The sequence below is a fragment of the Canis lupus genome, chromosome 16 (genome assembly GCF_011100685.1).
Source record: "Canis lupus familiaris isolate Mischka breed German Shepherd chromosome 16, alternate assembly UU_Cfam_GSD_1.0, whole genome shotgun sequence".
Taxonomy (NCBI): Eukaryota; Metazoa; Chordata; class Mammalia; order Carnivora; family Canidae; genus Canis; species Canis lupus.
In genome coordinates, this window is record NC_049237.1 from 59,196,582 (window position 1) to 59,218,941 (window position 22,360).

The 22,360-nt window shown below is 44.0% G+C and overlaps 1 protein-coding gene across 1 annotated transcript in view; it reads left to right on the forward strand.

Moving 5' to 3' along the window:
• Positions 1-22,360, forward strand: part of CSMD1 (CUB and Sushi multiple domains 1) — a 1,850,581-nt gene that overhangs the window by 1,722,862 nt on the left and 105,359 nt on the right. The window contains exon 53 of the mRNA XM_038560546.1: positions 909-1,097. Within this exon, the coding sequence (XP_038416474.1) occupies positions 909-1,097 (189 nt within the window). The remainder of the gene's footprint in view (positions 1-908; positions 1,098-22,360) is intronic.

Genomic DNA, 22,360 nt, shown 5'->3' on the forward strand with positions numbered 1-22,360 from the left:
CCCCACCCCATGCACAGCCTCCCCTACTACTAGCATCTCCACCACGTGGCGCATTTGTTATAATCGGTGAACCTACGTGGACATGCCATCATCACCCAGCACCTGTGGCTTACATCAGGGTCATTGGGGTTGTACATTCTGTGGTTTGCACAAATGTGTGATGACACGTATCCATCATTATGGTATCACGGAGCAGTGCCCCTGCCCCAAGTACCCCCTGTGCTCCACCTGCTTGTCCCCTTTGACCCTGGGCAACCACTGATATTTTTAGCATCTGTATTGTTTTGCCTTTTCCAGAATGCCATATGGTTGGAATCATACAGTCTGTAGCCTTTTCAGAACAACTACTTTCACTTAGTAACACGCATTTAAGGTTCCACCATTTCTTTTCATGGCTTGAGGGCTCATTTCTTTTTGATGCTGAAGAATATTCCACCTTCTGGGTGGACCTTTGTTTATTTCTCCTTCACCTACTGGAGGGCATCTTGATTGCTGCCACGCTGGAGCAATTATGAATGGAGCCGCTGTGCATGTGCAGGGTTTTTGTTTGTTTTTTATTTCCTCCCTTGTGGACATTTTTAAGGCCTTTGAGCAAATACCAAGGAGTGTGACTGCTGGATCGTAGGGTGGGAGCATGTTTAGTTTTATAAGAAACGGCCACTGCCTTCCAACGTGGCTGCACCATTTTGCATTCTGACCAGCAATGAGCGAGAGTGCCCCTTGCTCCAGATCCTTGCCAGCCTTCGGTCTTTGGGGATGCTTTTTAGAACAGGTTTACATATTGGTGCTGATTTCACACAATTAAACACTGTTTAACACAATTTAAACACTGTTTATATCACTCTGACCGAGGGACCTGCGACAGTCTCTGTTTATTGATTCGTGTCTGTATGTCTTCGTACCCATAGCTCCTTACTGCAGCTTGACCCACACCCCGAAGAATGGTGGTATTTTAAATAGGACCACCGGAGCAGTCGGAAGTAAAGTGCATTACTTTTGCAAGCCTGGATATCGAATGATTGGCTCCAGCAACGCAACGTGTAGACGGAGCCCAGGCGGCATGTACCAATGGGATTCTCTTGCCCCACTCTGTCAGGGTAAGAAACGTGCTTTTTCATCCCCAAACTTGAATTAAATTTATTGTTCTTAATTTAATCACATATTGAGAATTACTGAAGCGGTGGCGATGGGTAAAAGGTAAGGAAAAATTGAATGTGGGTTTATAAAAGTACAAATTAAACTTTCCACTGGCCATGCAAACATTTCTGACATTTACACTAGGCTTGATTTAGCTTTATAGCCTGAATTCAGGGGATGGTTGGACATTCACTAGATGCCGGGTAGAGTTATGCTAATATTTCCTTGTATTGCATTTTGAAGTAAAAAATATGTTATTCGATTCAGAGTCAAAAGAATTTTTCTTGACAGTTGCATTAATTAAAAAATCAATTTACTAAAACCCCCTTTTTAAAATTTAGATTAAAAACTCATTCTTTGAGCCATCTGCTACATATTTCATGTTCTTTGGGTCATTTAAATCTAGGGCTCGTTAAAGTTGATTTCAATATTTCATACTTTTTTTGCTATTTTTATCTGTCATATGCATAAGAATCAAATTTTCAAATAAGGCATTTTAATTTTAATTGAAGGCTTTGGAGTCATGAAATTTTCATAGTTTTGTCTTATCGGGATTTATATTCATAATAAAATATATTGGTCTTTGAAAGCTAATTATGATTTATGAATGGAGCCTCATATTGGCTTCCTTTTTTCCTCTTTTTTCATAGATATTAGGTTTTCTGGTACTGCTCTCTGAGACAATAATGGATATTTATCACACTAACTATATATTTTTAGCCATAAGAAGTTAATCAGATGCTTAGCTTGCATTATTTATGTTCTAGCTCCAGAAATTCTTCTTAAATATAAGACAAACACAAATATCCAGTAGCTTCTTTCATTAGGAATGGTGATTCTGCTCTGTAAAAGAAGAGGACTTTCTCTTTCTAAAGAAGAAGCGATTCTCATTTTCTTTCCATGTCCTGTTACTCTGTCAAGGTCATAGACTCTTTGCTCAGAGAACAGCCCTGAGGGCCGTGTGTCCCTCGCCCTGGGGACAGAGTGCCAATAGCAGTTAACCATGATGAGACCGCAAGCTGGACGGGGGACCGGGGCGGGGGCCGGGGGGCACACTGGTAGACGTTTCCAGAATCAGGACCTCTAGAACCTGAGTCACAAAGTAGGGCCCAGGTGGGAGATGCTCTCAAAACAGAGGGCACTGAGGGCACAGGGGGAGACTCTGGAGGAGCCACAACCCGCCGTCTGCCCGGGCATCTTCCGGCTCAGGGGCGAGCTCTGAGGGGAAAGGCCTTGCTCTTTCCAGGAATGGCTGAAAGGCAGAAGACAGGGTCTGCAGGGTGTTTTTCTGATCCGTGTGACTCTCTCCTGCTCCCGTCTCCTCCCTTAGCAGGACTGTCTAAGGCTGAACTAAGTGACCCAGAAACAGAGCACCAGACACCAGGTCCTCCGGGAGCATGTGAGGTTTGGTCGAGGGATCCGAGTGGCGCAGATGCTTGGGTCTCTCCTTTGAGCAAGGCCAAGGAGCAGCGACACCGCGGGCGTGCGTGTTAGAATCACACAGCACACTTGGGGGGGGGGCGAGATTAGAATATCTGCCTTCAGATTTCTTCTGGGAGCTACGCGGCCTACGTGATCGCATTCTCAAATCATAAGATGCTTCCAAAATGCCATCTTCCTCGAACAAACCCACAGTTTTCAACACGTTAACTATTCTGATAACCAGGCAGGCCATAGGATTGTGTTCTTTCTTCATAAACTACAACTTATAAAGCCTGGAGGGCACTTAGGAATCATCCAGTTCAATTTACTCGTTTTCAAGTATCTGGAACTGAAGCACATGAAAGTTAAAGTGACTTGTTGTACAAATGTTGACCTAGAATCCAGATCTTTGGCCTGCACTTCAGTGTTTGAATCAAATTGTTTTCTGCCGAAAGGAATTCTACTCGTAAAAATAACTTGGAGCCACCAATCCTGGAGGTAATCTGTATTTTCGGTATTCAAATTCATTTACTGTGGAGCAGTCTCTTATCTTTCGGTTGTAGGTATTTGTAATTTGTATAAAATAGCATTTTGGTTATAATAATTCACAAAACTTCATCATGTGTGAGACCGGAACATTTAAAAATTTTTAAAAAAAAGGTAGAAAATCATTTAAACCATGTGGCGCAATTGCATAAGCATTTTTGTCATTTAAAAATAAAATCGGGGATCCCTGGGGGGCTCAGCAGTTGAGCATCTGCCTTCGGTCCAGTGCCTGGTCCTGGAGACCCGGGATCGAGTCCCATGTCGGGCTCCCTGCATGGAACCTGCGTCTCCCTCTGCTTCTCTCTCTCTCTCTCTCTCTCTCTCTGTGTGTGTTTCTCATGAATAAATAAATAAAATCTTAAAAAAATTAAATATAAAAAAATAAAAATCAAATCAAATCTTTTAAAATAAATAGTAGAAGTGATCACACTTCTACTACATGATGGCCATTGAGAAAGGATCATGCAATTTTAAATAGAGGAAGCTATATGATATATATGGACACTTTATACCCTAATGGTCCTCTACACATGATTTAAGTGTCATTAGAGTTGATTCAGGGGAATTAATATGAGATATAAATGTGTAATTGGTACAATATTTAATGAGGGGAATTGATGCATTCAGCATGAATTATTTGCTTCTGTTTGTCGCTTACAGAACGTGAAATCTTCCCATGACATAAATACCTTACTTATAGGAAGCCATTGGCCTCCTTCGATATAATCAGGTGGAGGCTTTGTGGATTGATAGTTCCTTTCATAAATCAAATCATCTACTCTGTGTCCTATACCAGGCTAGGAGGATGCTCCTGTCAACTCATAAATGTGTTGAGTGTTTGTTTGTGCTCAGCTGTAAGGAAGCAAAATGAATGAGACCTGTTTCCTCTGTTCAAGGGAATCATTGCCTAACCATGAAAGAGATGTATAAATTATGGCAATTAGCATCACGGATATCATTAATTAAATAACACCTTCCTCCCAGTGCATTCACTCTTTGCAGGTGAATGCCTCTATAAAAACAGGATCAGAGAAAACTTACCAAAAATTATCAGATCAAATAGATTTTTTAGGCTAAATGTGAAAATATTTAAAAATAAGGCCAGATTATCCTGTATTTATTGTGATTTCCCTTTAGTTCTAAAATACAAATATTAAGAGAAATCTATTTTCTACTTGGTTGATGGTATCTTTATAATTTAAATTTACAATGGGAGATATATTCTATTTAGAGAAATGTCCACTTTCAGTTTTAAGATAACTGAGGATACTTTTAATTTTTTTTAAAAAAAACTAGAATTGTCATCCAAAGAGAGTTAACATATAGAGATGGATTATCACCAGCCAAAGATCCCTGAATTGTTGGCAGTTCATAATTGAGGATCATGAAATTAAAGATTGGGTGAGCTCTTTCTTTAAAATGCTCTGAATTCTATAAAGGAAAACGACTTGCAGTAGTGGCTCAATACAGATAACATGACACTGTTTCCAGTCAAGCCAGCACACAAGTCTTTCAGGATTTTATTATTTTTTCCCCCAAGGTAACATATTTACATTAGATAGAAAACTGAGGAATGAGCATTTCTGTGCAGCACTTTCATCTGGATAAAGGTGCAACTTTCTACCTCCCAAACCTATAGAACTTTCAAACACCCTGTTACGAATCCATGTAGGCATAGGCTCTGTGTTTATGGAGAGCGGGTGTGCCCTACGAGTCTTGACCTGTCTTGCCCTTTGTCTTGTAGAGGCAAAGCGACAGCAATCGAGACTGTGTTTGTAGACCAGGGACATAGTTGTGGGTGTAAAACCCAATGCAGGCGTCAAGGACCATACACCTACTTTGATTTCAACCCGAACGTACCTCTGAGTCCGGCACGGCGGGTACCAAGACACACTCCCAACCCTCACGTCTCTGGAGGGCCAGTGGGGGAGGCTTAGAGGCCAGTGAGTCCAACCGAGGGTGACATTCGGTGAGAGTAGATGCACACTGAGAAGAAGCAGCAGAGAAGGTCAGGGCCACCCGGACACGCGCGCTGGAATTTGCAGGGAGAGGAAGGAGTGATGAGAAGTGGGGTGGGAGCAGCAGCCAGGAGGCCCCATGCAAGACCCTCACCGCAGGGTCACGTGGCCTCCCCGTCCTCTCGTGGTTGGTGCCAGTGTCCGGGAGAGCACGGGCTCTGATTGTGCCTTACGTGGTGGAACCGCAGCTCTTGGCCTGGCGTGACGGCTGTGGGCTCGAGGCTTGTCGGGAGTACAGGGGTACTTAGACGCGTGGCAGTGTGTGCGGGAGCATCGTAGAGTGCTTGAAAACACAGCAGACATGGGTTTGGAGAAAAGAGAAACGGAACCCATTTGGGAAATAGCATCAACAGGCCCTCGTGAAAGCATGCGCACAGGGTTTCAGAGAGAGTGGGGTCAGGGATGACTTGCATTTTGGTTTCTCTTGCAGGCCGGATGATGGTGCGGCTCTCTGGGAAGGGGTGGGGTGGGGAGGGGTGGAGTGGGTGGGGGGCAGGGACCCCCAGGGCCGCTCTGACGCCCCACTTCCAGGTTGCTGGGCCGGCTGTGTCCAGTGGACGCTGGTGCTCAGAGAAGGCAGGTCTCATGCTCAGCAGGAAGGGTGAAGGGCGCCGCCGTTGAGTCAGTTCAAGAAAACTGGGTACAAGGTCTTTGTTTCTCATGAGAGGGGATAGACTTTGTAGGCTCTGTAAGGACCAAATCAAATGAATAATGTCATGATTGGACAATGTGTGTGAAATTTATAAATTTCACGGCTAAGTAGCTCCACCATAGCACAGGGAGTGTCTGAGACATTTGACAGCAGAGCACATTCGGTCCAAAGCAGCCAATAAATCCTACCGTCTGTCCTCTCGAAGGTCTTGGGGATAATTGGGAATTTCATTACTGATGCAAGTGTTGAAATATTTTAAGACTTTGTCCAAACTCAGAGATCACTGTAGTTATTGTAATTATTTTTACTTGGAAATAGAGGATGTGACAACCGGAATAAGTGGATGAGTGAATAAATAAATAAATAAATAAATAAACGAATGAACAAACAAACAAACAAACTTCTCTGGGCTGCCTGGCAGCCTAATCCTTAAAATTTATTTAATGTATATTTAATATTTCTTCATATCGTGTATGATTTCAATGATCCTTCCCGAGCTGTGATTGTAAGTTCTCTCAATGATTTGAACACGGCTCCTTTTAATCACACAGAAGAACAAATACAATTTATATCTTTTCTAACTTCTTTGGGACATTGGTTTCTTCTTTTTTTTTTTAATTGTCTATAATAATACTTTGATATTTTTTTTTAATTTTTTATGTATTTATAATAGTCACAGAGAGACAGAGAGGCAGAGACACAGGCAGAGGGAGAAGCAGGCTCCATGCACTGGGAGCCCGACGTGGGATCCAATCCCGGGTCTCCAGGATCGAGCCCTGGGCCAAAGGCAGGCGCTAAACCGCTGCGCCACCCAGGGATCCCATACTTTGATATGTTTACTAAAAATATAACACTTGCCTTTTAATAAATAAGCAAGGTCGAAGCCCGGGGTGCTGAGGTCATTTCCCTTCTAGGTCCCCGGGACACCCAGCCTGACACCCCATCCCTTATGGCATTCGGTAAATATTTTGAACGCAAAAACTCCATAAATCGAGGAATTTATAAGATAGGTATTTGAGAATGATTTATCCCCTCCTTTAAAGACGATCATCATCATTTGCCAGAATCTGTTTCATTTTCTCTTGTTTTCATTGACTTTTCGCCAGTGGCACGTGAGAAGCACAGGATTTTAAGAGAAAAGCGGTCCCTGGTGGTCCCGCATCCCTCTAGACCTGTTTCGGGCCTTGCGGAACGGGCCTTTCGATGCCTAGTTCTCAGGATAGCGGGGGGGATTGAAGAAACAACTTACAGAAACCTTGGGCTGTTACCGTGAACCCTCGTGCTTACTGTTAGGTGCGGAGGGGGGTTCGAGAGACGTCCCCCCAACGTAGCCCGGAAGCTGCGGCTCGCGGGAGGCAGGGCCAGCGTCACAACCCCGGGCCACCGGGGCAAGGCCCCTTCCAAGATAACAGGGTGGCTCGTATCGGCGGTCAGAGAATTCAGGGCAGGACGAGACAGACAGGAGGGCTCACCTGTGAGCGGAGAGATGGAGGAGGCGAGATGTAGTCATCGGTTTCAGAGGACTTCTGGCTGTTTCCTCACTTTGCTTGACCTTTTAAATTATTTTTCTCAGAAATCTGCATTGGTTCATATCCTCCCCGATAAAGCCAGGCGTATCTTCTGTCCTTCAGGCTTCATTTCCTGCCTTAAAGCAAGAAACTCTGCCGAGCAGCTGTTCCCATTATCAATACGCTGATCTCATTCATCTTCAAGAGAAGCCTGAATTAGAACTGAAATTTTCCGTATTATCTCGCAGACCCAGGTAAACCGGTGCATCGCCCGTGCACCGCTGACCGGCTCCCCAGGTTAAACAGGAGACCGCTCCCAGAAACTATTTTTTGTTTTGATTTTTTGACATGATGATAATAAGGTAATGTTTCTAGAAATCTAATATTTCTATTTTTATTCTTATTTTGAAATTTAATATTTTTAAAATACCAAATCACATGTTACATTCTATAGGAAAATAAGTATTACCTATAAGTATGTATATATATGCATATAGAAAATATAAATTTATGCATACATAATTATGCATATAATTAACAAATATACATAATATGCATATTAATACATATGTATATACATAATAAATGTATATATATATATATTGGGTTACAGTCCTCTGCAAGCTATATTCCAGGTTCTCAGGTTATGAATCCACATAGTTCCTATAAGCCAAAATCTGCCAAACCCAGACATTTACCTCTGATCTCTTTACGGGATTTGAGTGATTGCATTTTGGTATTTCAGCCAATCTCCAAACTTAGGTGTGGACCCCACCTGTCCCCAACATTTGACCCAGGCGACGCTGAGCAGGAAATTTGGTTTCATGGAGGTTTTGCTTCCCCGTGCGGACGCGGGGACAAGAATCCTCCCCTACGGTGTCCCGTGAAGGAGTGAGTGAAAAATAGGACACCAAAGCCTGACCACAGAGCGGGGACCCGGGCGGGGGGGGGCACCCGATGGAAAAGCAAGTCTTCCACGACACGAACCTGTTTCCGTCCGCGAGCGTGTTCGGTGAGCACCCGTCCACCTGCTTTCAAGCAGAGACTTTAGGAATGTCTAATTAAAGTGAGTAACATCCAAGTAACCCAGCTGGGCGGGCGATTTCCCTTATTTTTCATGATACTCAGAATGAGGCAGCAGCAAACTGTCCTGGATAAGGCCAGGTAATAAAAATAGTTCAGTCTTCGTGAGTCATTTCTAGATTCACATTTTCTCCAGTTTTACATTGTTTTACGAGCCTTTCAGTTGAGCCACTCTTAGTTGGTGAGTCGGGCGGTCCTGACCCTGGGGTCGTGGCCTGCTGACCTCTGCCCCGGGTGATGTGCCCGGAGCAGACCAGAATGCAGATTGCAATCCAGCCAGGACCAGCCAGCTTCTGGTCTGCAAGTGGTATCGCAGGCAATCTGGGGACGACGCGTGCTGTTTCCGGAGCTCGTTGATTCCCCGGACGCAGACTGCGTCCTGTGCCCACGGTGGGCGCGGGCTGCGCATCACAGAGCTCCGCGCTCTCCGTGCGCGTCTGGCCGCGGCGACCATAGAGCAGTGGCGGGTGCTCTCGTGTCATAGCAGCTGTTGGACGAGCCTTTGACCTTCCTGGGCCAGGAACTCAGGAACTAAAAAATATCCTCGCGGTCGTGCGTCCTACGAGAACACAGCGTCCTGTGCCTAAGGCACCGGGTCGAGGTCAGGCGGGTGTCTTGAAACCAGGGGACCTCCTGGGGTGCAGTTCTTGTGCTTCACACGGGGAAATGATTGTGACCTGGAGTATCTCCAGAAACCAGCCGACGGGGCCATGTGTGTCCCCCACCCACCGGGAGCGTCGGGGCGGGGAGTCGGGCACTGCTGGCACAGAGGGCAGCACCCCCAGAACCCAGCAGGGGACACTGCTCCTTGGTCAGTTACAGGCAAGGAGGAGCCAGGACCCCATAGTGCCCTGTGGGGTGACCTCCAAGGGCCGCCTGGTCTCCGTGAAAGAGCCGGGTGACCAGCCATCCCGCCGGATCGACGGATGCTCGGAGCCCCAGAGCGTGGCCAGGCCCGGGGTCGGCGGGTAGTGGGGGTGGGCACAGGCCCGGGCCTGCCTCCGGGCCCTTCCTCACTGCCGGGCCCCATGGACGCTGGGCCTCGGCACCTGCCCTCTGCTGTGTCCGGGCGTCCGGCAGCTGCTTCCAACCTCCGAGGCTCCCGGGAGCCACCCGCAGCCCTTGCTAAAGAAGGAGACCCTGGGGCGCCCGGGGGCTCCGTGGTTGGGCACCTGCCTCCGGCCCGGGGCCCCAGGATTGAGTCCTGCGTCGGGCTCCCCTCAGGGAGCCTGCTTCTCCCTCGGCCTGGGCCTCTGTCTCTGGGTCTCTCATGAATAAATAAAGTCTTGAAAAGGAGACCCCGACTCGCCACCTCCCAGGTCTCCGGTCTCCGGCTCTGGGCCGGCAAGTCCCACAGAGTCTGGAACTGCGGTTAAGGAACGTGCTGGACGACCTCGATGCAGCAATCTAGGGAACGCGTGTTAAGAATCTCCTTTCCGAAAGACAGAAATGTCTTATATCGGCATCCCCAGCATTTTGCACAGCCCCCGACCACAATTGTCGTTGATATCACCTTATCAGGAAATAAGTACGGTCCCCCCACCTCATCGATTGCCTTCCTTAATAAGGTCCGTGTCACAGTTGCTGGAGAGGAACAGCTCAGAGTGAGGCCCCTGGTGGTGCAGTCTCCAGCTTTCAAATATGGGATGATTATCGGAGCAGCTTCTGCAACTGGGAGCATCCCCGGGCCTCGGGCACGGTGCACGGAGCTCATAGTGCCCCGTGGCCAGGTGTGTGATGCTGGACAGTGGGACGCGGGGTCTTCTTATCGCTACGGGCTGCCATGGCCCGCGGTGTGCCCCCCACCAAAAGAAACCCCAAAAGATGCTTTGGAGCCCAGTCCTCAGCCCTTATGAGGTGACCGTATTTGGATAGAGGGTGTTTGCCGAAGCAAGCGAGTGGCGACACGGTGGTTAGGGTGGACTATGAATGCAACGTGACCGCGGTCACTTAAGAAGAGGAAATTGGGACAGAGGGAAGCCCACGCGGAGAGGACACAGGCTGCCGGTGGCCCTGTACCAGGCACGGGGACAGGCCCGCGACACCTGCTTCCTCATGCTCCCCAGCAGGAGCCAGACCTTCCAACACCTGCCCTCCAGCCGGATGGTGCGTGTCCGTTGTGGAAGGCCCCGCGTGGGGCACGCTCGCGGGGCAGCCTGAGGAGACGCTCCGGAGGCCACCTCCCTCCACCACGCGTCACCCCTGCCCCTTCTTCAGCCCAGACTCCTCAGGCGGTGGTGCCTCCCACCCTCCAAGTCTCCCCAGGGACCGAATCCTGCCAAGTCCACCCTCTGCCTTCTATTTCTTTTAATAACAAAAAAAAAAAAAAAAAAAAAAAAAAAGCCTAGAAAGTAACAGCTCTTCGGAAACGTGGGCCCACGCGGGTAATTCTGTGCATTGAAACTGAAGCTCCTCAGGGCTTCACCAGTGTGCGGAGAGAAGGTCAGGTTCTTGGCAGCCTTTCTCCGCCACATCTGCCTTTCTGATCCCAATCAAAACTAGGACACTGTTAGAAAGAGACCCACAGATGAAACATTTGAGGTTATTCCAATAGTTTTTCAATTTGGCCTGAAAAATTCTGGGCACACGTACGTAAGTGTCCACCCCAGGATCTGAGTTCTTCAAACGCGTTTTGGCCGCGGCGAAGGTTTGCTGAGTGAACTAACTTTCTCTAGCCCACGTTAATGCATTTTTCCTTTAAAATAATGTGTTCTTGGCATATGAATTTATCCTGTGATTGATTTTTTAATGTTGAAAAGCTCATTCTTAGCCTTCCCTTCTTAGGCAGTTATAATTAACTGTCAAATCTCCTTTGTTGATTTTAGTGCGGGGTGTTTGTTTTGTGGATTAGTTTGATATATTCCCTGGTTCCATATTCCTCGTTGGGTCAGACTAATAGAGAACGTTATTAAATTGGACTCTTCCATGGAAAAGCTTAGAAGCAAACCATCTCACCTCTAATTATGACAGCTTGGGTCTGCAGGGACAGACTCCGGAAAGATCGATCTTGGTTCTGCAGACGTGGAATGGGGACGGAGTGGTCTTCGATGCCCTGGGATTTGACTCTGAAGTCCACTCGTGTTCTTGACTCTGCTGCTACGTATCACTGGTGATTTTCTTTTAAAAATAATTTATAAGAGCACTGGCTATCGAACACATCATCTTGAGAATAATTACTCTGCCAATTTCTAATGGGCTAGTAGCTCACACAATGGCATTTCGTTTGCTGGAAGTTACTTCCAAACGTCATGGGAAGGAAAACAACGGAGGTCAGATGAGAGGAAAACTGGAACCCACGATCTTGTGCATATGGTGCTCTATTTTGAGTTAGATGCTGCCTCTATAATAGAGCACATTTGACGGCCAGTTATAAATATAAGAAATAACGCATTTGCAATGAACTCCACGCGAGAGAGTTCAGATGGAGTGTCTCCACTGAGGTCGTTTTGATGTCATCTGCATCTGTGCCCGCAAAGCCATTGACAGATGGTGGTGCATGAACATTCATTTTCCAGGAAGATGTAGCTCCTCAAACAGGGAGTGGGTATTGTGGGTTTTTCTTTTTAATTTCTAAATTCGGATTTTTTGAGAGATAATGCCATCTCACGTTGAAGATTATTGTTGTGCATATGGCCTGAACTTTTATTTTGAGAAATGTGTTAGAAATATATTTTTAATGAACTTCAAACAGGAAATTGCATACACACACACATGGGTTTGTATAGACGAGCACTGTTGATCATCAGTGGGAATCACACCACGATGGTCTGTTCTGTAGCTTCCGTGATGTCAATAGTGGGGATATTCTGTTATGAATCCTACAAGTCTTGAAGAGACTGTAAAAGTCTTACGGCTCAATAAGAAGCAAACAAGCATGATGTTAGGCAGCAAAGTGAGAGATTTTTTTTTTTAAGTTAATGGCATAAAATAATGGGAAAGTGATTTTCAAACTATGAAAAGCTGGAGACATTAGTGACACAGGCCATGAGAGTTTTTTCCTGGAAAGAAATATTGGGGAAAAGGAAGTCACAAAATATTTTATGTTATTTATCACAGTGAAAAAGGCCATTGCAATGGAAGTTGAAAGAGAATAAACTTCAGTGAGACATTGGGCACTGTGGGCTGATTTGACCCCTCACTGACTGACCTTTGGGAAAATCATTATGGTTTTTGGACATCAATGTCCCCACTTAAAATGCAGATAATAATATGGCCACAAATTCTTAGTCTGAAGATTCAATGAGATGGTTTAGGTAGAGCTTATACCTATGGAATGAAAGAGGAAAGCTATAGAGAAAGATATAAAATATGATCAAACATTGACTTTTCATATAAGATCTTATAATTATCAAAACAGAATGTTTACTGTAGTGTTTGTTGTATGACATATTTATTGACCTAACATAATTATAATGCATTATGATGTAATACTAATTGAAGAATGTTGCTTGACATTATTACATTAATATTATCAAAGTGAGCATGTGAACTCATTCTCCTCGCTATAGTAATATTATATAATACAATCTGTAATGTAGCATTGCTATGGCATACTGTATACATATACATTACACATATAACTACAGTTATATTTATACATTTATAAATATACATTTATTTATACATATAAAAGAGGATATTTGAACTAATTTTAAAGTGATAGATTGAGATTTAAATTCTGATTCTCAATTTACTCTTAAAGATTTGTGTGAACCTGTAAAAGCTTCGTGCCATGTCTCTGGACCTCAATTTTTCATTTGGAAAATAAGGATTGCTTCAGTGACCTACACCATCTCTTTCAACCTGAAAGATCAATGAGACCAAGAAGAAGCTCTGGTGGCCTGTTATACACAACTAGGTTTGGAACAGGGAGTCATTGAAGTTAAAGATGAGGATTTGGGGGTCACAGAGGCTGAAGGAATTGGGCAGAAATTCTCTCAACTAGCAGATGAGAGAAAACCAATAATCTCTCCCTTTCTATATGTGTTCCGGGAGGGGAAATACTGCTGCTGTACACCTTGTTTGCTGAGTGACTAGTCCATGCTTGAAGAGATCTTGTAGAGAAGGACAGAGCCCATTCGTTCCTTGGATGATTTGTATTGAGCTCCTTCTGTGCCAGGCTTACCATTGGACACATGGTGAGCAAGAGAGCAGAGATTGAAGGAGATGGGGTAAATTAGTCAAGCTCTGAAAACCTTTGTGGATTTTTGTTGGTTCGTACCTCTCTGTTAATAACTAATGACACCCTCAAATCATCCCAAGTAGAACCTCCTCCTGAGGTTGACAACGGAAATTGAAAGTAATGATTTCACCTCAGCTGCAAGTGACTGGCTTTTCATTCCACATATTTGTGATGCCGGAGGCATTTGGGGGAACTAAATTTAAATGTGAGTTTCCAATTGGGCAGCTCATTTTCTGTTCTCTCTGGAGCCTCCATTACATGCAGTTATCAGAGTGGTAATATCGTCCTCTTTATCCTTGAAGCCGATGTCAAAGGACTCTGCTGGAATTATGATCAGATTTCAGTCCATATGCAATCTACAGAACCATTTGACAGATATCGTTGTATCCTATTTTTGAAAAACTGATGATTATTGTCTTACTAAAGCTACTATGTTCTTGGATATTTTCATTTGAACTTCTCCAGAAATTAGGACAAAAGAACAGGAGAGAACCATGATTAATCAAGGATTGGAGTGCCCCCAGAGTCTACTTTATAAATGTAGTTGATTCATTTATACCCCATCTACTTCCAGAATGACTTTGCATTGGCTGCTTAGTTTGTTCAATTCCCTATGGAAAAGTCAGCAAAAAACACATTTAAATTTTAGATTTGTCACTGATTGATTAGATCTTCCTGTGTGTCACCTCGTTCTCCCTCTGGCCAAGACTGAGCTTCAAGTGAACCACAAGACTGGATTGTCACGAAGTTGTTCATTTGATACATTCATATTCCAATTCTTAATTAATTGCTAGGTTCTAAATATTAGGAAGCTTCATTTCATTACCTGTTGTAGTAGTGCCATTAGTGAAAATGAACTTTAAGCACCAAGATTGTATAAGAGAGCTAGAACCAGAAGCCCTTAGAAAACAGGCAGTTGTCCACAACCCAATGCATCTTTGCATTGCCTATGGGCAATTTCAGTAATCAGCCTTCAAGAATACAGTTATAAAATCTGCATAATATTATTAAAATTTAATTTAAATTGCTGAGGAGTCATTTGCCAATGTTCATATAGTTCATTTAGTGTTAGGAGAAACAATTTGGCCAGGTAGTAGGTGATAGCCTCTAAACACATAGAAACTATAATCTTTAATCATTTTCTTTCACAAAGGTCCCTCAGACTCAAATTGTATTATGTCTATTGCTTGCCTACTATTATCAAGGAATCTAGTTTCTCAGCTTTATTAATACTTGTAATTTATTGATGAGTTTTAGTTAACTCCTAATTTTCTTTTCATATTTTGATGAAACCCTTACAGGATATTTTTTTTTTATATATATATATTTTATTTATTTATGATAGTCATACAGAGAGAGAGAGAGAGGCAGAGACACAGGCAGAGGGAGAAGCAGGCTCCATGCACCGGGAGCCTGACGTGGGATTCGATCCCGGGTCTCCAGGATCGCGCCCTGGGCCAAAGGCAGGCGCCAAACTGCTGAGCCACCCAGGGATCCCCTCCTTACAGGATATTTTGTAGGCTGGCTGGCTGGCTATCTACCTACTACCTACCTATGTATGTACCTATCTATCATCTTTCTCCATCTCTTTATTACTTATATCATCTATCTATCTATCTATCTATCTATCTATCTATCTATCTATCATATATCTATCTATATTTCTTTTTCTTTTTTTTTTTCCCATGTAATGGCAGACACACTATTTGCTTGGTTTATGAACAGAATTTCTGAGTCTCTTACCTCTTTAGGGAAATTCATCTAGCCCTAACCACATTCATTTATTTTCTTTCTCACTAAATAAAAGGCTAGTGTAAGTCACTGGAGAATAAAAGCATGAGCAGACACCTATAGTAATATCTTTTAGCATGGATAGAGCAGAGTTTTGTTTTTAAGGTTTTGTTCTCATTTTTTTTTCCCTTCTACATGTTTACATCTTGGTCATAAAAGAAAAAAAAGGGGGGAAGAAGCTTTCTGGTCCTTGATTCTGAGACAAAGACCCTAATTTGTCTTGAGTGCCCACTTTATTGATCTTTCAAGTTAGTAGTTGCTTAAATTCATGTTGGATATTTCTAAGGAATTTTAATTATGTTTTCTGAAAGAACCAATAAAACTTTTCTTACAGAAATGTGGGATGGTTTTGAATTTCTAACTGTGGGAAAGTAAGCGTGACTCTTATTCCAAGCACCCTCCTCCTGTAGCTCTGCCCTGACACTCCTAACAGCCTTCTCTATTTATATTCTATGTTTATTTCTTCTTTATTTTCTGTGTTTTTATTTTTTTTAATAAAACATAGCCAAAATTTCAGGTCAGTAGAACTTATTAGACCCATAGCATTAGTTTTGCTAGAAACACATTTAATCATGTGCCATTCACTAGGCAACTCAGTCTCTCTTTGCTGCTCCATTTCCTCTCTTGTAAAGGAAAGAAGAGGACAACTGACCAGCGTTAGTTGGTTCGTGTGCAGCCACACTTAATGTTCCCTAACTAACCTTACTTGGTGGCTAGGCAACCATAGAAGAGATTTTACTAGTCTTATTGGCAAGTGGTGAATCTCAGGCTGAAATAGGTAAAGTGGATTGTCCGTGATCAGAACCAGCATGTGTATCTGTGTTGATTAATGTTAAAACGTGATCTTCTCATGACTTCCTCCCACTCACCAGACTAGACAAAGATGGCCCCAAAATACTGATTCCCATGAAGACCAGCCCTAAGTAAAGTGCACCTGGGACTTGCATGAGTTCCTTGCGTGAGTTCCTTTGATGCTGGATGGATGCAATGTTTGGTAAGATCTCTTGAAATGTGAGAGACTAAGTTCTGTGACTTTGCATATAACACATTTGAGTGGCGATTTCCCTTCCTTCAGCTTTTTCTCTCTAGGTACTTGCTTTTTATTGGTACTTTGTTTTATATTCATAAGAAATGACCTCCTTTTGGAGTTTTTTTTATGACATTAGCACCTGTGCCTTCCTACAACTTTCTGGAAGTGGATGAGCAGAAGTCAGCTACCCCCCTACAGCCTTGCATAAGCTGTGGGTTTGCCCCAAGCCAGCCTTACTTGCCAAGTCAGAGCCTTTCCTTGTAATTAGCCATTTATATGCAGACATACTGGATCACCTTCCTTCTACAGGTTTTTTGTTTCCTTCGAATTAATGTTTTCTTTTTTTCTTCTTCCTTGGGCCATGAGGTGCTAAATACGTTCAAGAGGTTTAGAACAGCTCAAGATACTTCTTTGCTGAATCCTGTTATCCTGCATTTTCCAGTTCAGAACTGCCTTTCTTTTTTTTTTTTTTTAAACAGTGTCCATCTGTTTGCTTTTAAGGTCTGTAAACACAAGTCATTACTTCCCTCTGTCTGCCCTCATTCTCAGAAATGTGCTTCTTTGTCCCTCAAAACAAATAGAAAGATATTTTTGATGCTAGTGTATACTCTATTTTGAGTGTTGGACATGGCCCCTGTCCCCAGTGGTTGGATGAAGACAGTATGACAAGTTAGGTCCATGGCCTCCCAATCATTCTGGTCCTTTACCTACTGTCTTACCATTATTGCCTAGGTCAGCCTTCAGCACAGTGTCAGTGATATATTAGGTGCTGACTAAGCATCACGTGGGTACTGCTTAGTATCCAGTCATTCTAAGAAGTACTTGGGAAATCAGAGAAGGCAAAGAGAATTAAAATAATAATAATAGTGAAGGGTCCAGAAATATTACCATCAATGCTCAATTCAATGTGGCCTTTATATTTTCAGAATTATATTTTGAAAATGTATTTGTAAGCAGTTTATGCATGTATTTATTCATTGCTGGTGGTCACACTTAGAAAATATGAATATAGTGAAATATAGCAGGTGCCACCTTGGTGACAATGGGACAGTGGCTGACAGGCACACTTTGGCATCAGCTACTCTTAGATCCTTAGCCATTTGCTTGTTATCAGAATCTGGGCAATTTGCGTAACGTGTCTAATGCTCACTTCCCTTCGTGGTTGTGGTAGTCAGGGTCCTGTGGGGGAGCAGAACTCACAGAGTACACGTAGAGAGCCTTCATGGGATTTATTGGAGCTATTAGTGTACATGATTACAGAGACCAAGAAGCCCAGGGTGTGCTGTCCGCACGCTGGAGAACCAGGGAGAACCAGGAAAATCCATGGTGTGATTCATTCCAAGTCCATAGGCCCCAAACCAGGGAAAACAGTGCAGCAGGGCAGGAGGGCAATGGCGTGTAAGTCCTGGTCAGAATCCAAAGGCTGACAACCAGGAGAGCCCCTACCCGAGGGCAAGAGAAAACTGGTGTCTCAGCTTTAGCACAGGAGCAAATTCACTCTTCCTCTGCCTTTTTGTTCTGTCCAGGCCTTCGGGAGTGGGTGCTGCCCGGATTATACTAATAAAGGAGATGGTGTTGTTTGAAATTAGAGACTTCCTAATGGCATCATCTGTCTCTACCACCTCACTGTGCATGTGGTCATCTGCATCCTGTGCTCAGTGCTTTCTTTTTAAGATATTTTATTTATTTGAGAGAGAGAGAGAGAGAGAGAACAGGAGCCAGGAGAAGGGCAGGGGGAGAGGGAGAAGCAGACTCTGCTGAGCAGGGAGCCCGACGCGGAACTCAATCCCAGGACCCTGAGACCCTGACCTGAGCCGAAGGAAGACGTTTCACAGAGTGAGCCCCCCAGCCGCCCCCATGCTCAGTGCTTTTAGCAGGTCTGGATCTATCCTAGTTCTCTGGAGCCTGGGGCCTTTTGGGTGACTGGGGAGGCACTGATGGCCTGACCAGGGCTAACCATCTGTCCGCACAGTCAGCCCAGTGCCACCTAATCTCTCCAGACGGGGGCAGACCAGGCCTGAGAGAGAGGTCGATGGCCACTTGTTTCTTCGCTCTGCCTAATGAAAGGAAAACTGTCCGTCAATGCCTTTTGCTTTGTCAGTTGGCTCCACTCTAGAGTCGACGAATGCTTTCCTCTATATTAAATCTGAAGGAAGATTATTTTTTATGGCAAGATAATAAAGTTGACCATTTGCTTAAAGTCTAACATATACCAGATATTTCGCTCTGTGCGTTAGAACATCCGTTCTGCCAAGGTTATCCTGATGAGGAGACGCGATGATTCTTATTCTACAGATAAGGAATCCAAAGCTCCTACGAATCAGGTAGATTTTCTAAGTCATAAATCAACAGACTCAGGCTTCCCGTCCCTGAATCCATGTTCTTTCAAATAGTCCATCCTTTTACCTATAGATTTTTAAAGAGAAGTCAATGTGAAATCATCACACAAAGCTTTAATTCCACCTTGACATGTGCACTTGTGATAATGTGCCCACACCAATGCCCACAGTTGGTGTCAGGTGTGAAGCTCACGTGACACAGCATACCTAGATTTGCTTTGGGTTTAAAAAAATATGCCCCCCCGCCCCAACCTAGCAATGCTCAGTGTGCACTGAAAGGTTTTCCTGGACTGATTGCATGAAATAAAAGTTACCAGTAGAGGGGTGCCATCCTCTCCGTATGACTGCGTTGTGTGACAGACCGAAAATGGTTGTGACATTTCATTTAGAAGATAATGACATAAGAAAAAAAGTTATTGACAATAATGGTACATACTTTTTGATGCAAGAATTTTTTAAAAGACTTTATTTATTTATTCATGAGAGACACAGGCAGAGGGAGAAGCAGGCTCCATGCAGGGAGCCCAATGCGGGACTTGATCCCAGGACCCCAGGGTCGCGCACTGAGCCGAAGGCAGGCACTCCACCGCTGAGCCACCCAGGTGTCCCTGATGCAGGAATTCTTGAACCATATTTTACTCCTTGTTAAATATTGGTTTAAATGTGAATTTATTTATTAATTTTGTGTATCACCTGTGTCACTACTCAAAATCACTGGTTATGTGGAGTTGATGGAGAAAGTTAGGATCCAATAAATCTGTTAACCAAACTCAAAATGCTGGTACACCGGCTTGCAGCATCCATGCCTGTAAACTCATCGAGCCAAGGCTGTGCTCTCCTCTCATCCATCAGCGGAGGGACGCAGGGCTCCCTGATTGAATCCCACACCGTCCCTGGCAGGTGTGAGTCACGTGGGAGGTCCTGAAGAAATTGCTGCGGTAGTCAAGTGTTCATTACAAAGATACATTCCCGAGCAGAAATATCTACTCAAATGCCATTTTTTACTGGTGCTCCTCATCAAACCCGCCATGAAAAAGCCGTGTGTTTGTTTGAATGATTATTGGAACATCCATAATTTGAAGATCCTGGTCAATCAAGAAACTTGATTTTGCTCATGGGAAAGCTAAAGAGATGCTTGACCATTTTGAGCTAGTGGAGACCTGGACCCCATGACAAGATCACAGAACCTATTAATGGTTATGCAGACATTTGACTGTGTTTTAAATTATTTATTTAAAAAAATAATTTTGCGTTGACGTTGAAAGTAGTGGAGTGTTAGGAGTCAGAGGCCATGTTGCTGCTCTACGTCGCATGGAGCACCCCGGGCAAATCCTAACCGTGCCTGTAAGAGGGAGGCGGAGACCTGCCTGTACTCTCCTGTCCTCTATTTCATGTTGTGGCCATTTGGGAAGAGACTGTGCAACAGGGTGGCAGGAGGCGTGGATGGAATCGCAGGCTCAGTTCTCTTGATTGTGTCGAGGAAGCTTCTGGGTAGAATTATAAACAGTGGCAGTGGTGGGAACGGCCTCACTGAGGCACTGATGGGTTTGTGTACTGCCCAGCTGGAAGCCTCCCAGTGTCCTGAAGTATGTAGCATAAAATCCAGACTCTTGACCGTATCTCTCAATAACGCCTTCTCTACTTACCTCTCAGTCCTCACTTTAGATGCCCCCCTGACCTCCAACCCCCCCCCCCTTAGCCTTCCAATCAGTGCTTTCCTGCCTCAGGTAAGGCCTCCTCCCCTCCATAAAGATGTTTCCGGGACCCCCGGCCTGAGCCCAAGTGGTTTTGTACTGAGGCTTTAACTGAGGTCCCGCCGGCCCTACTTTAAATAACATTCCTCATTTTATTCATTCTCTGAGCACCTTGTTCTATCTCTTTGTGACACTAATTACAGTTTTTACAATCCATAATTGTATGTTTGTTTCTGAGCCAATCTGTCTCATCCAGTAGTAGTAAAATCTCACTGGTAGGCCCTAAGGTTCAAGAGGAAAAGGAAAAGCTCGGTTGTATCCACTGTTTACACTGTGCTTTGTACCCGCCCTGGCACGCAGTAGATGATAAACGCTGTCAAGTGAGTGAAAGAACAGATTGTTCTTGTCCGTTGGTTGGCAGGATGTGCGAAATATATCTTAGATGTGTCCCAAATGCTCCCAGTGAACAATGCTAGATTGTTTCTGTAGCTCTATTTGCCCAGAGTCAAAATTGTCCACCCTACTAAACATTGTGTGGGGTGGGGCACCACTGCTGATCCCCAAACCCATCTCCCCAAAAAGCCTGTGCATTCATCATATATTAAGAATAATGATATTATCTTATCTACTTCACAGAAATGCAGAAATGCTCGTTAGGTCAGGTTGAATGCTATCAAAGTGGGGAATATTTTTTCTTGGGAAGGGATCCGACGTTTGTCACTGACAAAATAATGGCCGTTTGGAATAACCTGAAACTCGTCACAAAATGTGGCCAAGTTTATTCAGAACTTTAACAAATTTAAGGATCTAGAATTTTACAGATAATCTCTATGAATGTCTGAGTAACTAGATAAGTTATTAGGGGATGCATGTAAGTTTAGTTTCCTAACCTTCAGGAAAACACATAGAAACCACAGGATAATTCCTCATTCAAAAAGAACTCCTTTATAAGTATCTATATCAATGATTCTAGAGAAAATCTTAGTGAAAATAAAATTCTACACATCCTTGAAAATAACAAAAAAATGCCTATATAGAATTTCATAGGAAAAAAATGAATTTCATAGGCAGTTACAGACCATGATTTTAAGATTTATCGTTTTCATCAACATGAGGTGGCCAGTTAAAGCATTCAGAATCGAGATAGAGTACTTGCTCATTGCAAACTCAAAGGGAGACATTTTCTTACTGTTGGTTGCTCAGATCATGAACTTAATAAATCCATATACTGAAATTCTGTGCAGCGGTAGTTTTTGAGAAACCTTGACATCATACCTTTGCTAGTATGATATTTTTCCATTTCCCATAAATAAAGTTAACACACACTTATAGAGAGCCGTGATATTCAAGGCAGTGGGTGAGAGGAAAACCTGTATGGACCTTCTGTCCTCTGAGGACTTTTATACCATGAGGAAGGTGGTCTCCGGGCACCACTGAGGTAAGAATAGAGGCAGCAGGCTGAGGCGGTCAGCTGTTCCAGGCCCCACGGCCCCCGGGCTTCTTCACGTCTCCCGCGGCCGACATCATCAGTCCATCCCCAAACCCTTTCTTTTCCGGCCTAGAACAAGATTTTTAAAAGGATGTTCCAACTTCCACTTCCAGGAAGATGAAGCAGATGTTCTTTTCTCTACTTTACCTCCTAAGTATAACTAAAATCCCTGGAAATTATATAAAAAGAGCAACTGTAAGAAAACTCTGAAAAATGGAGACAAGATGGTAGGCTGGCTTAGGCCTTGGAACAAAAGGAAGACCCAATGGTGACACTTGAGGGTTGTCTTTACTGCCTTGAATCTCCAGCAGGACGCTGGGGAAGCTCATCGCCTTGAAACACCAATGTGCACAGGCAGCAACAACAGCAACAAAATTTCAAGAGAAACCTGCTCTCTCTGCCGGAAGGAAAGGGAAGGGAAAGCCAGACCAGACAGGAAATATTTCATGTAACCATTCTCCTTCCAAAC